The following is a 16,113-nucleotide window of genomic DNA, read 5'->3' as shown; positions in this document are numbered from 1 at the left end:
TCCACCCTGCGCGTTGACGTCGGCGCCGTTGCTGAGCAGCAGTTCAACCACCTGCTCGTAGCCTCTAGCTGAAGTTGCCTGCAGTGCGTTGCCATACGCTCCACCCTGCGCGTTGACGTCGGCGCCGTTGCTAAGCAGCATCTTGACAACTCCATCTTGTCCCAACGATGACACAACAGTAAGATGAGGCATAGAAGTAATGCGGTGCGAAATATGCCTTCTTTCATACCAACGAGACCAGTCCAAAAAACATGCAGACCTTGGATCAGACACTCTTAGCCCTAGACATAATACAACAGCATCTCTGCTACTGCTTAATCTGGCTTCGCGGAAATGCATCGGCCAGAACTCAGCGCAGTAACGAAAGAAGGCAACTGTGCTATAAGACTGGCTGTTTTGATCTGTCGCGCTCACGGTGGACCCTGTTTCCGACCCAAAGAAGCTGAGATAACGCACGCATTGCTCCGCGAGAGTCCTGTGTGCGTACTGCATTGCAATAGAGTGCTGCCATCCCACCTTTTGAGGAACGCTCGTGGATAAAGACACATCTGCCAAGAGAAACTCGCGGGCGGTTTGATGAAGAAAGTAAACTTTTCCGTTGTAGACTGAAACAAACAGTCCGCACCACGACCTAAGGCGTGATTTGAAATCTTCCTCTCTTTCAAGGTCAAGTTCATGCCATGAATGCGTAGTCTCTTCTATCTCTGTGGCCACGTTCAGCTCCGAAAGCGTTAGTGCCCGATTCGCAGCCAAGATGATAGTCAGGGCCCTGCGGACCATTGGTTGATCTTTAGACTTACTCAAGATCTTCTCGTACGCCTGGTTGACAGTCGTTGGTAGCCATTTAGTTGCTGATTTGACTCCCTTTCTCGTCTTCTTGAAACCCTCAGACCTCAGATAGTCAAACACTAGATACACCCATAGGTACGTGCGGTGTTCCATCTTAAGCAATTCATCTAGTAAATCGGCTTGAATATCGGTCGAAAGCTTTTCATCTCTTGCCAGGCATTCCACCCGGTACTTGATGACATGGTTGACTTCCTGACTTATGGTTTCAGACTTCTCTTCACCGGGTATGTGGATACGCGGAAAAGACTTGAGCAGACCCTGGAATCTTCCAACAATTTGCTCGTACGGGCGGCTCGTCATGAGATATCTGAGCGCGCCACGACTCGACTGACTGTTGCGACACTGGCCTTCGATGTTACGCATTAGATCCTCGAACTCTGACTCTGCACACTCATCCAAGGCATCCAGGACCACAATGATAGGTCCTGTTTGACTGTCCTGTACGGCGTTTTCTAAGACTGTCCAAAGCGACTTTGTTGAGTCAACTAGGCCCTTGCCATCCTGCTCGTACTGACTCATAGCATGCTTGAGTAAATTTGGCCTCTGGGAGAAGAGTTGGTGCAGCAGCGCACAGAGCGCTTGACGGACTGTGTTCTGATCCTGGTCTTTGAAAAAGAAGTAGCAGACAGTCGCCGACTCTGCCAGGACACGGTCAACCAGATACTTTGCCAAGACCGACTTGCCGCATCCAGGGTCGGCGGAAACCAGTAGCGGTCTTGAGACTTGTTGGAGCCATTCTCGAAAGTGTACATGTTGAAGGAACCACTCGCACGTGCCTTCTACCCGGTCTTCTATACGGCCCTTGTACCACTCGTAGGTGGTGTCCTGGGTGCTATTGGTCAGGCGAAACAACTGAAGACACTCTTTCTGGCGATTGGACAGCTCTTGCTCTCGTACCGTTTGTTGAAACCTGAACGCCTCCTCTGCAATGCTTCGATGTTCTTTGGCAATAAGCTGGTGCTCTGTTGCGGTCTCTTGGAGGACTGACATGTTTGCAACAATTAGCATTCACTGGCGCAGCAACTGCTAAATACACGTGGACTGACCAGAAAGGACGTCGACAATCTTCTTCTCGGCCTCAACCTTGTCTGACGGAATTACTGATAGCACTTCCTTTGCGTATGCTGCCGCCGTCCCTGCTGCATACTTCTGCCACTGATTGTTCTTGTGTGAGTCGGCGTAGTCGCAGATGCCGCGAATCACCAGACAAGGGAAGCGGTTCATCAGGCCTGCCGCCTCCATCTCGAAACACAGCACCCCACCAAGCTCTGCACTAAGTCTGTCTCTCTCGATAGCGGTCTTCATAACCTGGTTGCCAGATGCGATTGTTCCATAATGCACTACCACTTCCTGCCGTCTTGCCTCGCGAGCCACTGAGTGGTCTTGACTACACGCTCTACACGTAGTTCCACCCTCATGGCTATACTCTGCTTCGAAGAGAATGTCCGGGCCAGCAGCTTCGCGCTCAAAGTCAGGCAGGCTGGCAAGCTTGGAAAGATACGTCAATAGCTTGCCTCTTCCCCTCATGTGCTTAGCCCGTACTTTCGCGACTGCGCCAAGCAGTATTGCAGGCGGCGAGTTGAGCGAGCCTACTCGCTCGAACCCGCCCAGAGTGGCCTTCCCAGAGTCATACTGCACCACTCCACTGTGTGTTCCGTGCGGCTTGCTGACCACGACGTCGCCAAGTCTGACATCTGCCTCCTCGCTGGGAACGCCGCCTCCGATGCCGACCATCAGACCAAAGCGGGTTGAAGTAAAAGTTGACTTCATCTGCACAGCGACTGCTGCAGCTGAGTTGATGCCTTTCTGGCCCTCTGGCAGGCAAGCGATCACGACATTGTGTTCGCCGACTCTTCCGCATGTGTAGATGTTCGTGTCGTGGGCGTCGTATTCAGGCGTCTCATGCTCTTCATCGAGCAGTTCCTCCGCGGCCGCCAGCTCGACCGAGAGGGCGCAGACCCACCCCACGGTGTAGTCCTCACAACGGAGCCTTGTGGCCATCGGAATATGTTCTGTAGGAGAAAACTGGTGATTGGAGTGCGTGCTAGCCCGCGTTGCGTTCGTGTGTTCAGAGCGAGCAGATCAAAGGGTTCAAGAGGGGATGTAAGCATCATGAAGCAGGCTGAGCAACGGTAACCATCGAAGGTTCAACCGGTCAGCCTGCCCGTCAGCAGGCTGACGAGCAGGCTGACGGGCAGGCTGACCAGAGGTATGATTGGGGCTGTGGGGAGCGGCGGCTAGATTTGGGGTCGGAAGCGGCAGTCGGAAGTCACGCTGCGTGCGTAGTCTCGGAGATGATCGATTGGTCGATCGGTTGATTTGCGCGGGTTGATAGACAGCTGCTGCGGTGCGGACGTTGATCTGCGCCGCCCACTTCGCTTTCGAAAGAGCCGTCTGACCGCTGGGCACGCCGTTCTCCTCATACCATCTTCATTTAGTGGTCGACGCGTCTAGGTCATCCTTTTACTGACTAAATGCTGCTCTATTGCAATGCAAGCTGGCTTCTATCATAAGTGCAGCACTTGGTATTTCCTGTCCCTGATCAATGGCTTACTATACTGGTACCCAGGGTTTGCGGCCCGCGCCGACCCATCGAGCTGAGTCGCGCTTCATGCTCAGGCACTGATGTAGTCCCAACGCTAGCACATGCACGCTACTGAATCTCTCCATTGCTCTGATGCAAATGCTAGAATGAGGCTTGGTACTATATTTCTTTGGCTGTTAAGTGTGACACTGTGAAATCTTCCATGCGGTCGTTACCTTTTAATAAGCATTTACAAGTGTAGACGCTAGATCAAGACCTAGCACTACATTTCCTCAGCCTATCAACCGCGACCCCACGAAATCCTCCATACTATCATCACCTTTGCCGCCCCGCTTCGCCGCTTCGCCGTGCACCCTTAGACTCTTCCCCGCGCGTGGTGTGCTCTCCCTGACAGCCGGGGATTCTTCTACAATCCGCTCGATCACCTTCGCCTTCGCACCCGCGCGCTTGAAGCGGTCGTCGTAGTCTGCGACCGCGGCTTCGGTGTTGGATGTGCTGAATGTCGACGGGTCGGTTAGGTGGTAGAGGAGTGTTGTGTTGGAGACGAGGCGCGCAGAGGGCGTTTGCAGCGCCGGCAGGCGGGGAGGCTGTGCAGCGGGATTCGATGGTGGTGTATCTGTAGCGCTCGACGATGCTGTCAAGGCTGGCTGTAGTGAGTGCGACGAACTTGCCAGCCGCCCGCCCCATACTGCTCCTCGCCCGTGCAGCGCGCCCAAGGCTGAGAACTTCTCGAACCCCTTCTCCAGACCGAAGATCCGGCCTTCGATCCGGCCGGCTCGCGCGCCGTCTGCGACGCCTTGAGAGTGCGCTGTGGTGTACAGTGTGTCCTCGAGGGTGAGGAGGGAGTCGAAGGGGTCGTCGTTTATGGGGGGAGCCATAGTTGGGTTCTTTAATCAAGCTTGTAATTTCAGTCTTGATGTATTCAAGTTGGTGTTCGAAGTTGGATGATGGGGATTAAGGCTTTTCAGGTCCCAGAGTCTCAGATGTGTCTTCTCTTCGAATGTGGTCGGTTACTTGATAAATTTGGTTGCGGTCTGCTTTCTTGGATCCCCAGATGATAACTTCAGGAAGGTACGCTTTGATGAGCTCTTTAGGTCGAGCGCCTTGCTCTTGATAATGGAATTCCGGTTCTCTACAGTGGTGTGTGAGAGTTTGCCGCTCGAAGTTTTCTTTCACGCTCTTCGAGTCAACCTGGCTGACGAAGCAAGACAGCCACGAATGGAAGCAGAACGACTGTGACTTCAGATAAGCTATAATCAAGCAGAAATCCGACCTTCTACGTCTTTAGTACCCAGTCTGATATCACTAGAGGATGCTAAGGAGTGCTTGACGTGATGTGGCGTTGTGGCTGGTGCGCCGTGCGCGAATTGGCGGGGTTAGAGGGGCAGGGTCTCGTACGAATGTTTGGAGACTCTTGAGTCACTTCACAACCACACACTGGAAGAGCTCGTGGACCATTGAACTGTAGTATTAGCCTGCAGTATAGAACCTACCTCATAACCCGTAGACACACACCAGAAGGTAAGCTCAGAGCCCAAGCGCTGCTTCCTTACCAAATATATGTGTCCAGCTGATACCAGACAGGGCTCATGAGCGAGACAAAGAAGATCGTCCTCCCCGTCGAGGGCGAGCGCAATGTGCTCATCACGAGTGCGCTTCCCTACGTCAACAACGTCCCCCACCTGGGCAACATCATTGGCAGTGTGCTGTCCGCCGATGTGTTTGCGCGTTTCTCCCGCGCGCGCGGCTACAACACCCTCTACGTCTGCGGCACCGACGAGTACGGCACGGCGACCGAGACTAAGGCGATCGAGGAGAAGATTACACCGCAGCAGCTCTGCGACAAGTACTACGCGCTCCACTCGGACGTCTACCAGTGGTTCAACATCAGCTTCGACCACTTCGGCCGCACACCCACGCAGCACCAGACAGACATTGCGCAAGACATCTTCACAAAACTGCACAAGAACGGCTATCTCGAGGAGCAGACCACAACGCAGCCGTACTGCGAGACACACAAGAGCTTCTTGGCGGACCGATTCGTCGAGGGCACCTGTCCGCTGTGCAACTACGACGACGCGCGAGGAGACCAGTGCGACAAATGCGGTCACCTGCTCGACCCGCTTGAGTTGAAGAACCCACGCTGCAAGCTCGACGGCGCGACGCCAGTTCCCCGCGAGACGAGGCACGTCTATCTCTGTCTGGACAAGCTGCAGCCGCTGGAGGAGGAGTGGTTCAAGAAGTCGAGTACAGAGGGCAACTGGAGCTCCAACGGTGTGCAGATCACAGCGTCATGGCTCAAGGAGGGCCTGCGCCCGCGAGGTATCACCCGCGACCTGAAGTGGGGAACTGCAGTGCCCCTGGAGGGCTACGAGGACAAGGTCATGTACGTGTGGTTCGACGCCTGCATTGGCTACGTCTCCATCACAGCAAACTACACAGACGAGTGGGAGAAGTGGTGGAAGAACCCCGAGAACGTCAAGCTGTACCAGTTCATGGGCAAGGACAACGTGCCCTTCCACACTGTCGTCTTCCCCTGCTCGCAGATCGGCACAAAGGACAAGTGGACCATGCTGAACACCATCTCGACAACCGAGTACCTGAACTACGAGAAGGGCAAGTTCTCCAAGTCGAGAAACATCGGTGTCTTCGGCAACAACGCAAAGGAGACTGGCGTCCCTGCCGACGTATGGCGCTACTATCTCCTCTCGCATCGACCGGAAACCGGCGATTCGGAGTTCGAGTGGGACAGCTTCATTGCAGGAAACAACAATGAGCTGTTGAAGAACCTGGGCAACTTCGTGAACCGTGTCGTCAAGTTTGTCAACTCCAAGATCTACGATTCGGTCGTTCCCGATTACACAAAGTTCGAAGACGACTACTTCGTCGAGCACAAGAAGAAGGTCAATGACCTGCTAAAGAGGTATATCGAGGAGCTTGAGGATGTCAAGATCCGCGCGGCACTGAGCACAGCGCTGCACCTGTCCAGCTTGGGTAACCAGCTGCTGCAAGACAACAGACTCGACAACAATCTTGCCACAACAGAGCCCGAACGTTGTGCTGCGGTCGTAGGCCTGGCACTGAGCCACATCCACCTCCTGGCTAGCTTGATCGAGCCATACATGTAAGGCTTGATATCGCTCGCAGTATTTAGTTGACGTGCTCTGACATGAATCACAGGCCCGATACAACCAAGAACATCCTCAACCAGCTTAACGCCGAGTTCCTCATCATCCCTGACAACTGGGAGGCCAAGTCGCTTCCCGTCGGCCACAAGATCGGCAAGGCCGCCTACCTGTTCTCGCAGATCAAGCCCGAGAAGGAGCAAGAGTGGCGCGAGCAGTTCGGTGGCGCCGAGGCTCGCAAGGCCAAGGAGGAAAAGGCCCGGAAGGCTGCCGCAAAGAAGGCCGACAAGGAGAGGAAGAAGGCGAAGAAGGCTGCTGGCAAGGCCGAGGGTGTCGAGGCTGCCGAGAAGGGTAAGGACGGTCCAGCGGATAAGAAGGCCGAGGAGGCGATCTCGAGCGGTGTCGAGCAGGTCAGTCTCCAGACGTCGTAGTCAATTCTGGTTTGGGTGCTTTGGACGGCGCAGTATTGGGGGATATGGTGTTGGTGGGTGACAAAATTCTGCATAGCGAGACAGCTGCTGTTTGCAAAGACGGCAGCGAAGAAGGCAGCGAGAAGCGCAGTGACAAGTAGATCGCGCGCATTGTGTTAGTAGAAATTCAACATGAATCTCCAAGTCCGCGGCGCCCGTGCTTCTCGATGTTCTCGCCTTAGGACTATAGCAACTCGCGGGCGCATTCTTCACCGTCAAGAGCGTCTAGGAGCCTAGTCAAGTAGCCTTGGTAATCCAACTTTCGCAGTACCAAAATGGTTACCGATCGGATGGAGGCGAATAGCAGCTACGTTGACTCGAGGTCTCGTTCGGTTGACTGCTCCGAGTTCAGATCATACTCGACCACATCAGGATTCGACAATGATGTTGCGGTGCAAGTCGGTCCGACAGGCCTTGATCGTCACCTCTGTTGACTACCTTGGACTAGCACGTCTCAGGGCATGTATATATGGTCGCCTCCTAGCTAGCAAGTAACTCAGCGCAGTTTCCATCGACTATACAGCGGCTACGTCTGCCGCAACAAATGACAGTCTAATCAGCCTGCAGTTCAAACAGCAACTTCGTCCAAACCACATATTACAGGCGCTGTGACAGGCAAGCAATCATACCGGAGCCATGCACTGCATTCGTATCCAAGTAACCACGCCAGACTCGATAGCAAAGTGTGGTCACTTCGCACGTGGGAATGAGACCTGCAGTCTCTCCTCATACCACCTTGCCCGGGCCCGTCAGACCCAAACTACATATGACCTAGTCGTACATAACTATCGCTCTATATACACCTTCCATGCATGGCCAGTTAGCTTGGCTGAGAAGAAACCCTCAGCACATCGCTTTCTTATCCGATAAGATGTGACAGAATCCCGTGCAAGACACCTGATCGTACATTCCCTCCAATCTAACCACGGATCTTACCTGCCGTACTCTGGCCTATCTTCACCATGGCCACTACAAATTTGAAGGGCATGGAACGGGCTGCTAGCCTCGCTTTGTAATCACAAACTCTTGACACTTCTAAAGACTCGAGCGATGCCAAGACAGCTGATGTCACCGAGACAGACGCAAGGAACGATTCGCACCCCCAGAAGCCAAACGATGTTGAAAGTATCGACTCACAACAGCCTGCTGGGCTGAGGCAGATGCAAGCTATCACCATGACCTGGTCCAAGAAGTGGCTCATCACCGCTTACTGCTTGTAAGATCCCGTTCCCCTCAACGACTACAATCCATTGGTCTCCATTCCTCCCGACTCGAGCTAATGCCATCCAGAATCTGGCTGATATCCCTCACAAACTCGCTCCAGCAGCAAATTAACTCCACCTGGACGCCCTAAGTAACCTCCTCCTTCGCCCTTCATGGCCTGACAGGCATAACTGGCATCATTGCCAACCTCATCGGCGGCGTGTCCAAGCTGCGGCTCGCCAAATTTATCGACCTCGTCGGCCGCCCCCACGGCTTCTTCATCTGCCTTGTCTGCATCCTCGTAGCTCTCGTCACGATGGCCGGCTGCCGCGACGTGCAGACGTACGCCGCCGCGCAAGTGGTCTACTGGATGGGCATGAACGGCATGGACTAGTACGGATACGAGTGCTTTGCGGAATCGTGCGATTTGGTTGGCGTTTGCAGGCACGCCGTATATTGTGAATACGTTTGCGGGGCCGGCGCTGGGGCAGAGAGGTGTTTGGAGGCGAGTAGGTGGCACTGGTGGTATGGCACCTTCACGAATATCACACCGTTCATGTGTGTACCCTTCTGGCTTCTCTTTTATCTGATGAGCAGACGGGCCACACGGCAGGGCGTTGATGTCAAGGAGAAGAGAAGCAGGTCGTTATTGGAAGCTGTCAGACACTGCTGCATCGAGTTCGATGGTACATCGAGATGTATCGCTACCACCCCTCCATCTCTTCCCCAACCGTTCTCAAACTCGGTGGCATAACCGGCATCCCACTCTTCAGCGCCTTAACCATCGGATCCCTCTCCAAAAGTAACCTCACATCGTCCTCGTTATCAGCCTTGGTCCTAACCCGCTTGTACGCCGCCCGACTCGGCTTGTCGACGACATCAAAGAACTTCTGTCGCCGAGCTGCAGACCAGGATTTCAGGAGTGTGGAAGGGGACGCCGTTTTGCCAGAAAGTATGTGCGCGAGGACTGGCGCAAGAGAGTCCGCGTCCGCGATGCCGGAGGCGAGGCCGAGGCCCGCGTAAGGGTTCGTCACTACTCGGTCAGTCTAGCTTCGCAATAGCTGAAGAAAATTCCTATCGTATGGGGGAAAAGAGGGAAGTAAAGATACGAAGGACTCACAATGTGCCGCGTCTCCAACTAATAGCACTCTCCCCTGTGCTAGTGTGGATGCACACCTCTGCTGCGCCCTGTACGGCGCGACACGCACGACCTCGAATGCGTCTTCACCACGCTCGTTGAAACCACCGTTCGGAAGCATACCCCTCAATCTGTGCCCGACGTTCTTCCTGATCTCGTCCTCGCTCTGACTCCCGGGTACCCCGTAGCTAACGCGCCATAACCCCTCGTTATCGATCCTACCAATGAGTCCGTAATTCTCGGGATCAACGATGAAGTTCGCATCGAAGAAACCGTGGTCTTTGAACGGGAAGCGTAAGTCGGTGGCCACGAGCTGCGCGTCCAGCGTTTCGCCCTCCAGCTTGAGGCCCATAGCTTTGCAGACAAGGGAGTGCGCACCATCTGCGCCGATGAGGTAGCTCGCGTCTATCTCCTCCGTCTCGGTAGAAGTAGATGTGGAACCTATCCTTACACTGACGTGCGAATCCGACTGTGAGAACCCTTTGACGCTCCACCCAAGCCGGACTTCCGCGCGGCCATCGCTCTTCGCCAATCTTCCCATAAGCACTTGTTGAAACTTGCCTTGCGGCAGGAGTAACTGGCCTTTCCCCTTTATCCCCTCCCCGTCATTCTGGAATGTCTTGCTCGCAATCACTTTGCTCCCGTTCTGCACACTGGTGCGGAAGCACAGTCCAGAGCTGAGGCTGCCGGCAGCGATGAGTTCAGGGAGTAATCCTGGTATCTGAGCGAAGAGAGGGAACGTGGGCGGTTGGTGGGCCATTGCGCGGGTGGAGGATAGGTCTGGTTGCTGAGGTTCGATGACGATTATGCGGTTTGGGAGGGACGAGTGGACGAGGAGGAGCGCGAGGAATAGGCCGACACAACCGCCACCTGCTACTACGATGGGCGAGTCCTCATTGTGTTGTGATGCTTTTGCAATCGCCATGCTGTGTCAAAGGTACCGATCGTGATATTGGCGGCCGAATTAGTGAGCGGACGAGATTTGGTATCGGATTGTGAGGGATACCTGCAATGGTGAGCACTGTGCGATTCTTATGTATTAGTGTAATTAGATTGAATCGCAAGTCATTGGTTATCTGCGCGGCTGGCGTGCTCTCATGCTGCAGGACCGGAGCCGGATGTGGGGAACCGAGTCAGCCTTGCTGTGGTGATTCAGCCTCAACCGTGAAAGCAGCGCGACATCACGAATTATATAGAAAACGTCAAGAAAGAATAAGTGTAGGAAAAGACATTTAATCCCCGTGGGACCCCTGATGGTACTGAACTCCTTTCAAGAAGTTAGTCAAGCACATCTACGCTGTTGATGGTTTGCTTACCAATCGATATGCAAAGCAAACAATCGTGTACAACTGGGTCGCTCTGCCTTCAACGGCGAGCAGGGAAGAGATGGCAGACCGGAATCACCACTGCCAGGTTGGTGGGAACAGGGCTGCTTCCGTGTTAGTATTCTGCGCCCACAATCTGCGTGCAAAGTGACACTGCATTCAACCCAACGCAGCGCGGAGTTACTCGCGTGAATGCTCCTGCTGACAGCTCAAAGAGCACGTTGCTTGGAGTGTCTCAAGTATGAACGCGTAGCACTTTTGTGTTGCAAGTAGGATTATGAAGGAGATAACTTACGGGCCGGTGAGGCTGCGCCTCACGAGGAGAGCACTAGGCTCACGCCTGGTCTGCGGGCGCGGGAGAAGCGCAATGGCGGCGTGACGGGGACGAGGGCCAGCGGCAAGGCGCGGCGGAGGCGGCGGAGGGATGGTGGAGGTGAAGGTGGAGGAGCCGCCGAAGCAGCTGAGGCGGCGGGGGCAGGAAAACATATTGGTGTTAGTAGTTTTGGTAGTTGCGGGTGTTGTGCGTTGATGAATCTTGCAAAGGAGAGCCAGGTGAGTGCGAGATGGAGCAAAATAACAACACGCGAGTCGACAGCTGCCACACCAAAGCAACTGGAAAGCATTGGCTACTAGCTACGCTGTGACGCCCTCGTCTTTCGCAAGCAGCTGCTGCGTACATCAGCCGAGAGCCTGCTTCTTGCTGCTAGCTGACTGCTGTCCTTTTGTGTAGTCACGCGCAAGTAGATAGAGCTAGCAAGCAAAAAGGAGGCAAAGAAGAAAACTCGTTAACGGGTGGTGTTCGCTTAGTGATGGAATGGATTTATGACTTACAGGGAGAAGGGAGGGGAGGTTTCCTAGACGCCATTAGCAAAACACGAGAGGGGGAGGGGGCTAGTTAGTAAGGTCAAGTGGCGCTTGTGGGCTTCCTGTCTCTGTTGTTAGTGAGATTCGAACTTGGGAGCTGAGGTGTTCCGAAAGAGTGAACTATCACCGCGCCGTCGATGAGTCTTTTTGATTGATGAAACTCAACCTTTTATCGGGCTTCATATCATCGGAGTATACTTGATGTCATACCCGAGCGACCACTGCTTTCAGCAGCGAGAGATGCGGTCGTGAAGGGACTGGAAAGCTGCAAGTTATTGCAGGTGAAGAAAAGGTGTTGCTCGACCTCTACAGAAGCCTCCTCGCGCCGGATAACGCCTAGCAAGGACAAGGCCGCCACGGTACTACCAATACGGGAATAAGGGTGCGATCTGATGAATGTCCACTAGGAAGCGCGTGAAGAGTCCAGAGCGTTGGTCTCTGGGATTGACTTGCTGCAAACATGTCAAAGGTCTGAGGTGACCTTTCTTTTCCGCGTTCGTGCGTACGAAATGTTTTCAGAGTCAGGCCTGGTGTTTGAACAATCTGGGCCCGAAATTAATGTTGAAATGACAGTGAGGAGAGCATTGGGATTCCAGAGCGCGGAAACAAATTGACGTGAGATGGGAAGAGAAGGAAGAAACGGAAACAACGTGTCGGAACGTTGTGCAAATGGTCAGTAGAGCGGAGCCTTGTCCGTGCCTGTGATGTACAGGAAGTAATTACGCCAGGTGATTGTTTTCATACCACCAATACAGGCGAAGATGATAGTAGTGACCCCGGGATGGGAGGGGCAGCCTCCTCCGCTGAATTGTGTTGATGTGTGCAAGCGGCACGCAGACGCTGCATACACCAGAGACAGATGCTAGAACGAAGGAATGCCCAAGGTCTGATGACTAGATGCAGATAACTGATCATAATTGGCCATAGTTACTCTTTTGCCGTGATATTGACATCCTTGTTCGAGCAAGCGGGCGTCACAACCTTAGCAATGGGGTGAAGGTCCGCCGGGAGCGAAACGGTGCTGGGTCTAATCTCTAGTCAACGGTATGGCGGCGCTACAGTTCTTGGAGAATGGAACGCGTCAGAAACGGCTTCTGTGGGTGTGGGTAAGTAGCTGAGGCCTGAGTTTTGACGTTGCGAGCGGAGATGATGCGTGGAGCCGCTGCCCTGCGACACCGCCCGGCAGTTTGGCGCGTCGCCGGCATCCAAACTTCAACATCAGCTCTGCCATCTCGCACAACAATGGCACCATCGAGGGGTCCGCAGCTGTCGTATGCCTCCATGAGCTCTATGACGTGTCGTATCACCACCCTTCGCCTTTCATCGACTGCCACAACGCCAGCATGGCTGCAGTACGCGCGCCGATCATATTCCTCGTTTACGGAGAATCTATCGAACCCAGCGCACAAGCTGCAAAGCTACGTTTCTCACAGTAGCGATCCGTACCTGAATCTCAGCATCGAAGATCACATTTTGCGCAAGTCACCGCCTGACAGCACAATCCTCTTTCTTTACGTGAATCGACCATGCGTCGTGATAGGGCGCAACCAGAACCCGTGGAGCGAGGTCAACCTCGGCATCCTCAATGCTGCGACCGGCTCAAAGGAGCTCAAAGATTCCGAATCTCCAGGGTTAGGCGCGGTTGATATTGTGCGGCGGCGGTCCGGAGGTGGTACTGTCTTCCATGACGAAGGCAACCTCAACTGGAGCATCACCTGCCCGCGCACCTTGTTCACCAGGGACAAGCATGCTGAGATGGTAGTGCGGGCGTTGCGAAAGCAGGGCATTGAGCGAGCCAGAGTCAACGAACGACATGATATCGTTCTTGACCAGGGACACGAAAAGCGTCCGTCCGACCCTGAAGACATGCACCGCACCCCGTACATGGTTGACGAGGGCACACCGAAGCCACTAAAGGTGTCAGGCTCGGCATACAAGCTTACTCGCCAGAGGGCTTTGCATCATGCAACAACTCTCCTGGAGTCGCCCAACCTCCACATCATCTCGCAATATCTGCGATCTCCAGCGAAGCACAACATCGAGGCCAAGGGTGTTGAGAGTGTCAGCTCGCCAGTCTCAAACATTGGCCTCGACCTGAACGCGTACCAAAAGCGCCTGCAAGAAGTTTTTGCAGAGATGTACGCCAGCGTTGGCAAGGTCGATATCGCCGAATCGGTCGGCGACGAGTACATCAACATCCCTGACATCAGAAAGGGGTATGATGAGCTCCGTGTGAGTGCTTACCTGTTCTCCGTGCAGAACTATGCTGACAGGAGCAGACGCTCGATTGGATGTGGGCGCAAACACCGCAATTTGACGCAAAGCTTGACTTCGTCAATGGCCCTGATATCACCATGAACGTCCACCACGGAATCATAAAGAGCTTCAATGTTGAAGCTCACTTAGTGGATGATACACACGAAGACATTCGTACGGCTCTTGTCGGTACAAAGCTGCAAGATGTGGCTGATTGGACAATGCTGCTACAGGCGAATGTTGAGCCTTTCAACGATCGATGTGCCGCCATTGCACAGCGTCTTGAAGAGCTATTGCCTGTACCCGAATTTCCAAGACGTTGAATCATATCTTTGAGCTTTTGTCTGGCGCTATGAGCATCTTCAATCGATGAAGATCTTCATCCGAGTATGTCCCTAGAATGCCCGTAACCCACGCTTGGTCTTCTGCGCCGCTGCCAGATAAGTCACTCGCTCGCGTGATTCATGCATCCGGATGCAGATCGAGTGCTCTTATCTTACGGTTGCTGCAAGGTGGCTGCATCGTGCAAGTCCCACGGTTGTATCGCTGTTGGAGCGAATGTGTTTGCAGAAGCATCGCAGCCAGCGCTCGAAAATTTAATTTGGACTTCCATGGCATCTCGCGATGTCGACATCAATTTCGAAACAGGCGCCGATTGCCTTCACGGGCGCTCGCCTGCTGTTCCTGGAACTGTGGCGACGGCGGACTTTGATCGCTGGGTCACTTTACCACAGTGCGTCGGCACGGTGCTTTGTTCCTCGATCCCTTCTCTTCTTTGTGTGGACTCGAATCTCAACATTGTCTTTGTCGAAGCCATATCCCCTGTTTCTCCTGATCGTTCTTTGCCTTTGTCTGCTGTTCTCCGGCTCCTCTGCTCTCTTGTATCTCGCTGTTCGTGGTAGCGGTCCCCGGTTTCGCAGCAGCCGCTTCGAGACTGTATGGCCACTGATAGGACTGCAACATGCTGCAATCTCCTCCTGCCTTGACGTCTCTGGGATTGGTATCGTGCTGCTGCGAGGCCTTGGGTTGTTGCCCTTAGCAATAGGTAGGTTTATCGGTCCCCAAGCTGTTGACCAGTGCACGTAACAAGGCAGGCCAAACATGACAACAGCCAAAGCTCCTGCTGGGTACAGTATCAGGGGTCATCGCGCCGTCCATCTTGATGGCAGCCCCGTTGCCGGCGTCAAAGCAAGCTTGTTGCTGTCTGCTTTGTGGCTTCGGTGTCTCGAAATGCAGTGCGGACTGTCGTTACTGCACGACAGCGGATGGAGTTGATCGGCCTCAAGCTGCTGGGCAGAGCTAGAACTTGGAGAGGCCGCGACCGCGCATTGTCAGCGGGGTTTTGTGGTCGTAAAGAGGTAAGAGGATGTCCCTATTGGCGGCGGGGCAGCGTTATGGCAGAACATATCGGCTGCGCGCTGCGTGTTTCTCAAGCCGCATTCTGTGGGTGACATACCGGCGACTCGAGATGCGCGCTTGCTCGTATAGCAGATCGTGCCGAAGGTTTTGTGCCGGGATCTCGTCGACGTCGATGGAGCGCGGGAAACGGCGAAGGGAGGGGAGCGGAGGGAGGGGTGAAGCACCTGGAGCTTGCTTCTGGAGCCTCTGGGCATGTCAGCATGTAAGCCAACGTCTTCGTCTTAGTCGTTAACTTTGTCATCTCTGAAGCCGTTGAGGCGGGCGGCGCTGTTGCTCTCAAGGCATTGGTGTAAGTTCTGCACAGTGGCTTCCTCCATCACCCCCGCGTCCCCTCCTCTCGCCCTGCCTCCAGCCCTGGACAGCTCTGCGGCCACATCGGTGGCCTTCCTAAGGACATCCTCGAGCGCATCCTCATCGACGAATTGCTAGACCATGGAGGGCCAAACGTGGTCGCTAATTTCGTCGCCGCCGCCCCTTTCCTCGCGCAGAAGGCTGGCTTCACTCTCGTCAGTCTCGCCGCCTATGGCGTTGACAAGGCCTCCTGGAACACGACGTCGACTTTTGGCAGAAGTTCTACAATCTCCGGCGACACCAGAGGAGGCAGAGGCTTATCTGTTGGGGAAGGGGGATTTAATCACTACCAGGGCACAGTCTGCGTCGACGAGAGCTACGTTGGAACCTGTAGTCATTATACAGCTTCAAGGGTCGAGATGGCAGCAAGTTTGAGGCAGCGTGGCCTACTGAGCGCTAGACGGTGACGTGGAGAGGCCCACAAAGTAGCTCCTAGCCATTAGAATGAAGTCCTTCACACGCGCAAACGTTCTTAATCTAGTACTTAGCACATTGCAGGGTATGCAGCTTGACAACACGTGACCAATACGTCCGGGCGACCTATATTCGATACATCTAGTCAGTTGTT

At 54.2% G+C, this 16,113-nt stretch overlaps 7 protein-coding genes across 7 annotated transcripts in view; 3 read left to right on the top strand and 4 right to left on the bottom strand.

The window, feature by feature from the left end:
• The window catches only part of M421DRAFT_68272 (uncharacterized protein), a gene marked incomplete at both ends in the record, with an annotated part of 4,169 nt that extends 1,319 nt beyond the window's left edge, over window positions 1-2,850 (bottom strand). Inside the window, 2 exons of the mRNA XM_033596497.1 lie at window positions 6-1,832; window positions 1,896-2,850. Of these exons, the coding sequence (XP_033446373.1) occupies window positions 6-1,832; window positions 1,896-2,850 (2,782 nt within the window). The remainder of the gene's footprint in view (window positions 1-5; window positions 1,833-1,895) is intronic.
• Window positions 2,851-3,335: 485 nt separating this feature from the next.
• Window positions 3,336-4,725, bottom strand: M421DRAFT_423113 (uncharacterized protein). Its single transcript, XM_033593362.1, has one exon. The coding sequence runs from the start codon at window positions 4,270-4,272 to the stop codon at window positions 3,667-3,669; it is 606 nt and encodes a 201-aa protein (XP_033446372.1). The 5' UTR covers window positions 4,273-4,725; the 3' UTR covers window positions 3,336-3,666.
• A 92-nt stretch (window positions 4,726-4,817) lies between these two features.
• M421DRAFT_423112 (methionyl-tRNA synthetase) lies at window positions 4,818-7,193 on the top strand. Its single transcript, XM_033593361.1, has 3 exons — window positions 4,818-4,915; window positions 4,979-6,518; window positions 6,575-7,193. Exons 2-3 carry the CDS (start codon window positions 4,984-4,986, stop codon window positions 6,948-6,950), a joined length of 1,911 nt encoding a protein of 636 aa, XP_033446371.1. The 5' UTR covers window positions 4,818-4,915; window positions 4,979-4,983; the 3' UTR covers window positions 6,951-7,193.
• Window positions 7,194-8,896: 1,703 nt separating this feature from the next.
• Window positions 8,897-10,255, bottom strand: M421DRAFT_102728 (monooxygenase; the record flags this gene model as incomplete). Its single annotated transcript, XM_033586823.1, has 3 exons — window positions 8,897-9,225; window positions 9,313-10,222; window positions 10,253-10,255. 3 exons carry the CDS (start codon window positions 10,253-10,255, stop codon window positions 8,897-8,899), a joined length of 1,242 nt encoding a protein of 413 aa, XP_033446370.1.
• Window positions 10,256-10,716: 461 nt separating this feature from the next.
• On the top strand, window positions 10,717-11,403 carry M421DRAFT_94240 (uncharacterized protein; the record flags this gene model as incomplete). The annotated part of the gene is made up of 4 exons (XM_033598185.1): window positions 10,717-10,743; window positions 10,775-10,894; window positions 10,929-11,207; window positions 11,386-11,403. The coding sequence occupies 4 exons, from the start codon at window positions 10,717-10,719 to the stop codon at window positions 11,401-11,403; spliced, it is 444 nt and encodes a 147-aa protein (XP_033446369.1).
• An 892-nt stretch (window positions 11,404-12,295) lies between these two features.
• M421DRAFT_397357 (uncharacterized protein) lies at window positions 12,296-14,098 on the top strand (the record flags this gene model as incomplete). Its single annotated transcript, XM_033590136.1, has 3 exons — window positions 12,296-12,625; window positions 12,873-13,751; window positions 13,799-14,098. The coding sequence occupies exons 1-3, from the start codon at window positions 12,566-12,568 to the stop codon at window positions 14,096-14,098; spliced, it is 1,239 nt and encodes a 412-aa protein (XP_033446368.1). The 5' UTR covers window positions 12,296-12,565.
• A 338-nt stretch (window positions 14,099-14,436) lies between these two features.
• Window positions 14,437-15,883, bottom strand: M421DRAFT_94238 (uncharacterized protein; the record flags this gene model as incomplete). The annotated part of the gene is made up of 4 exons (XM_033598184.1): window positions 14,437-14,809; window positions 15,232-15,380; window positions 15,428-15,619; window positions 15,836-15,883. 4 exons carry the CDS (start codon window positions 15,881-15,883, stop codon window positions 14,437-14,439), a joined length of 762 nt encoding a protein of 253 aa, XP_033446367.1.
• Between the last annotated feature and the right edge of the window lie 230 nt (window positions 15,884-16,113).

This window comes from Didymella exigua (genome assembly GCF_010094145.1).
Source record: "Didymella exigua CBS 183.55 unplaced genomic scaffold M421scaffold_24, whole genome shotgun sequence".
Lineage (NCBI taxonomy): Eukaryota > Fungi > Ascomycota > Dothideomycetes > Pleosporales > Didymellaceae > Didymella > Didymella exigua.
This window is presented reverse-complemented; position numbering and strand designations above follow the sequence as displayed.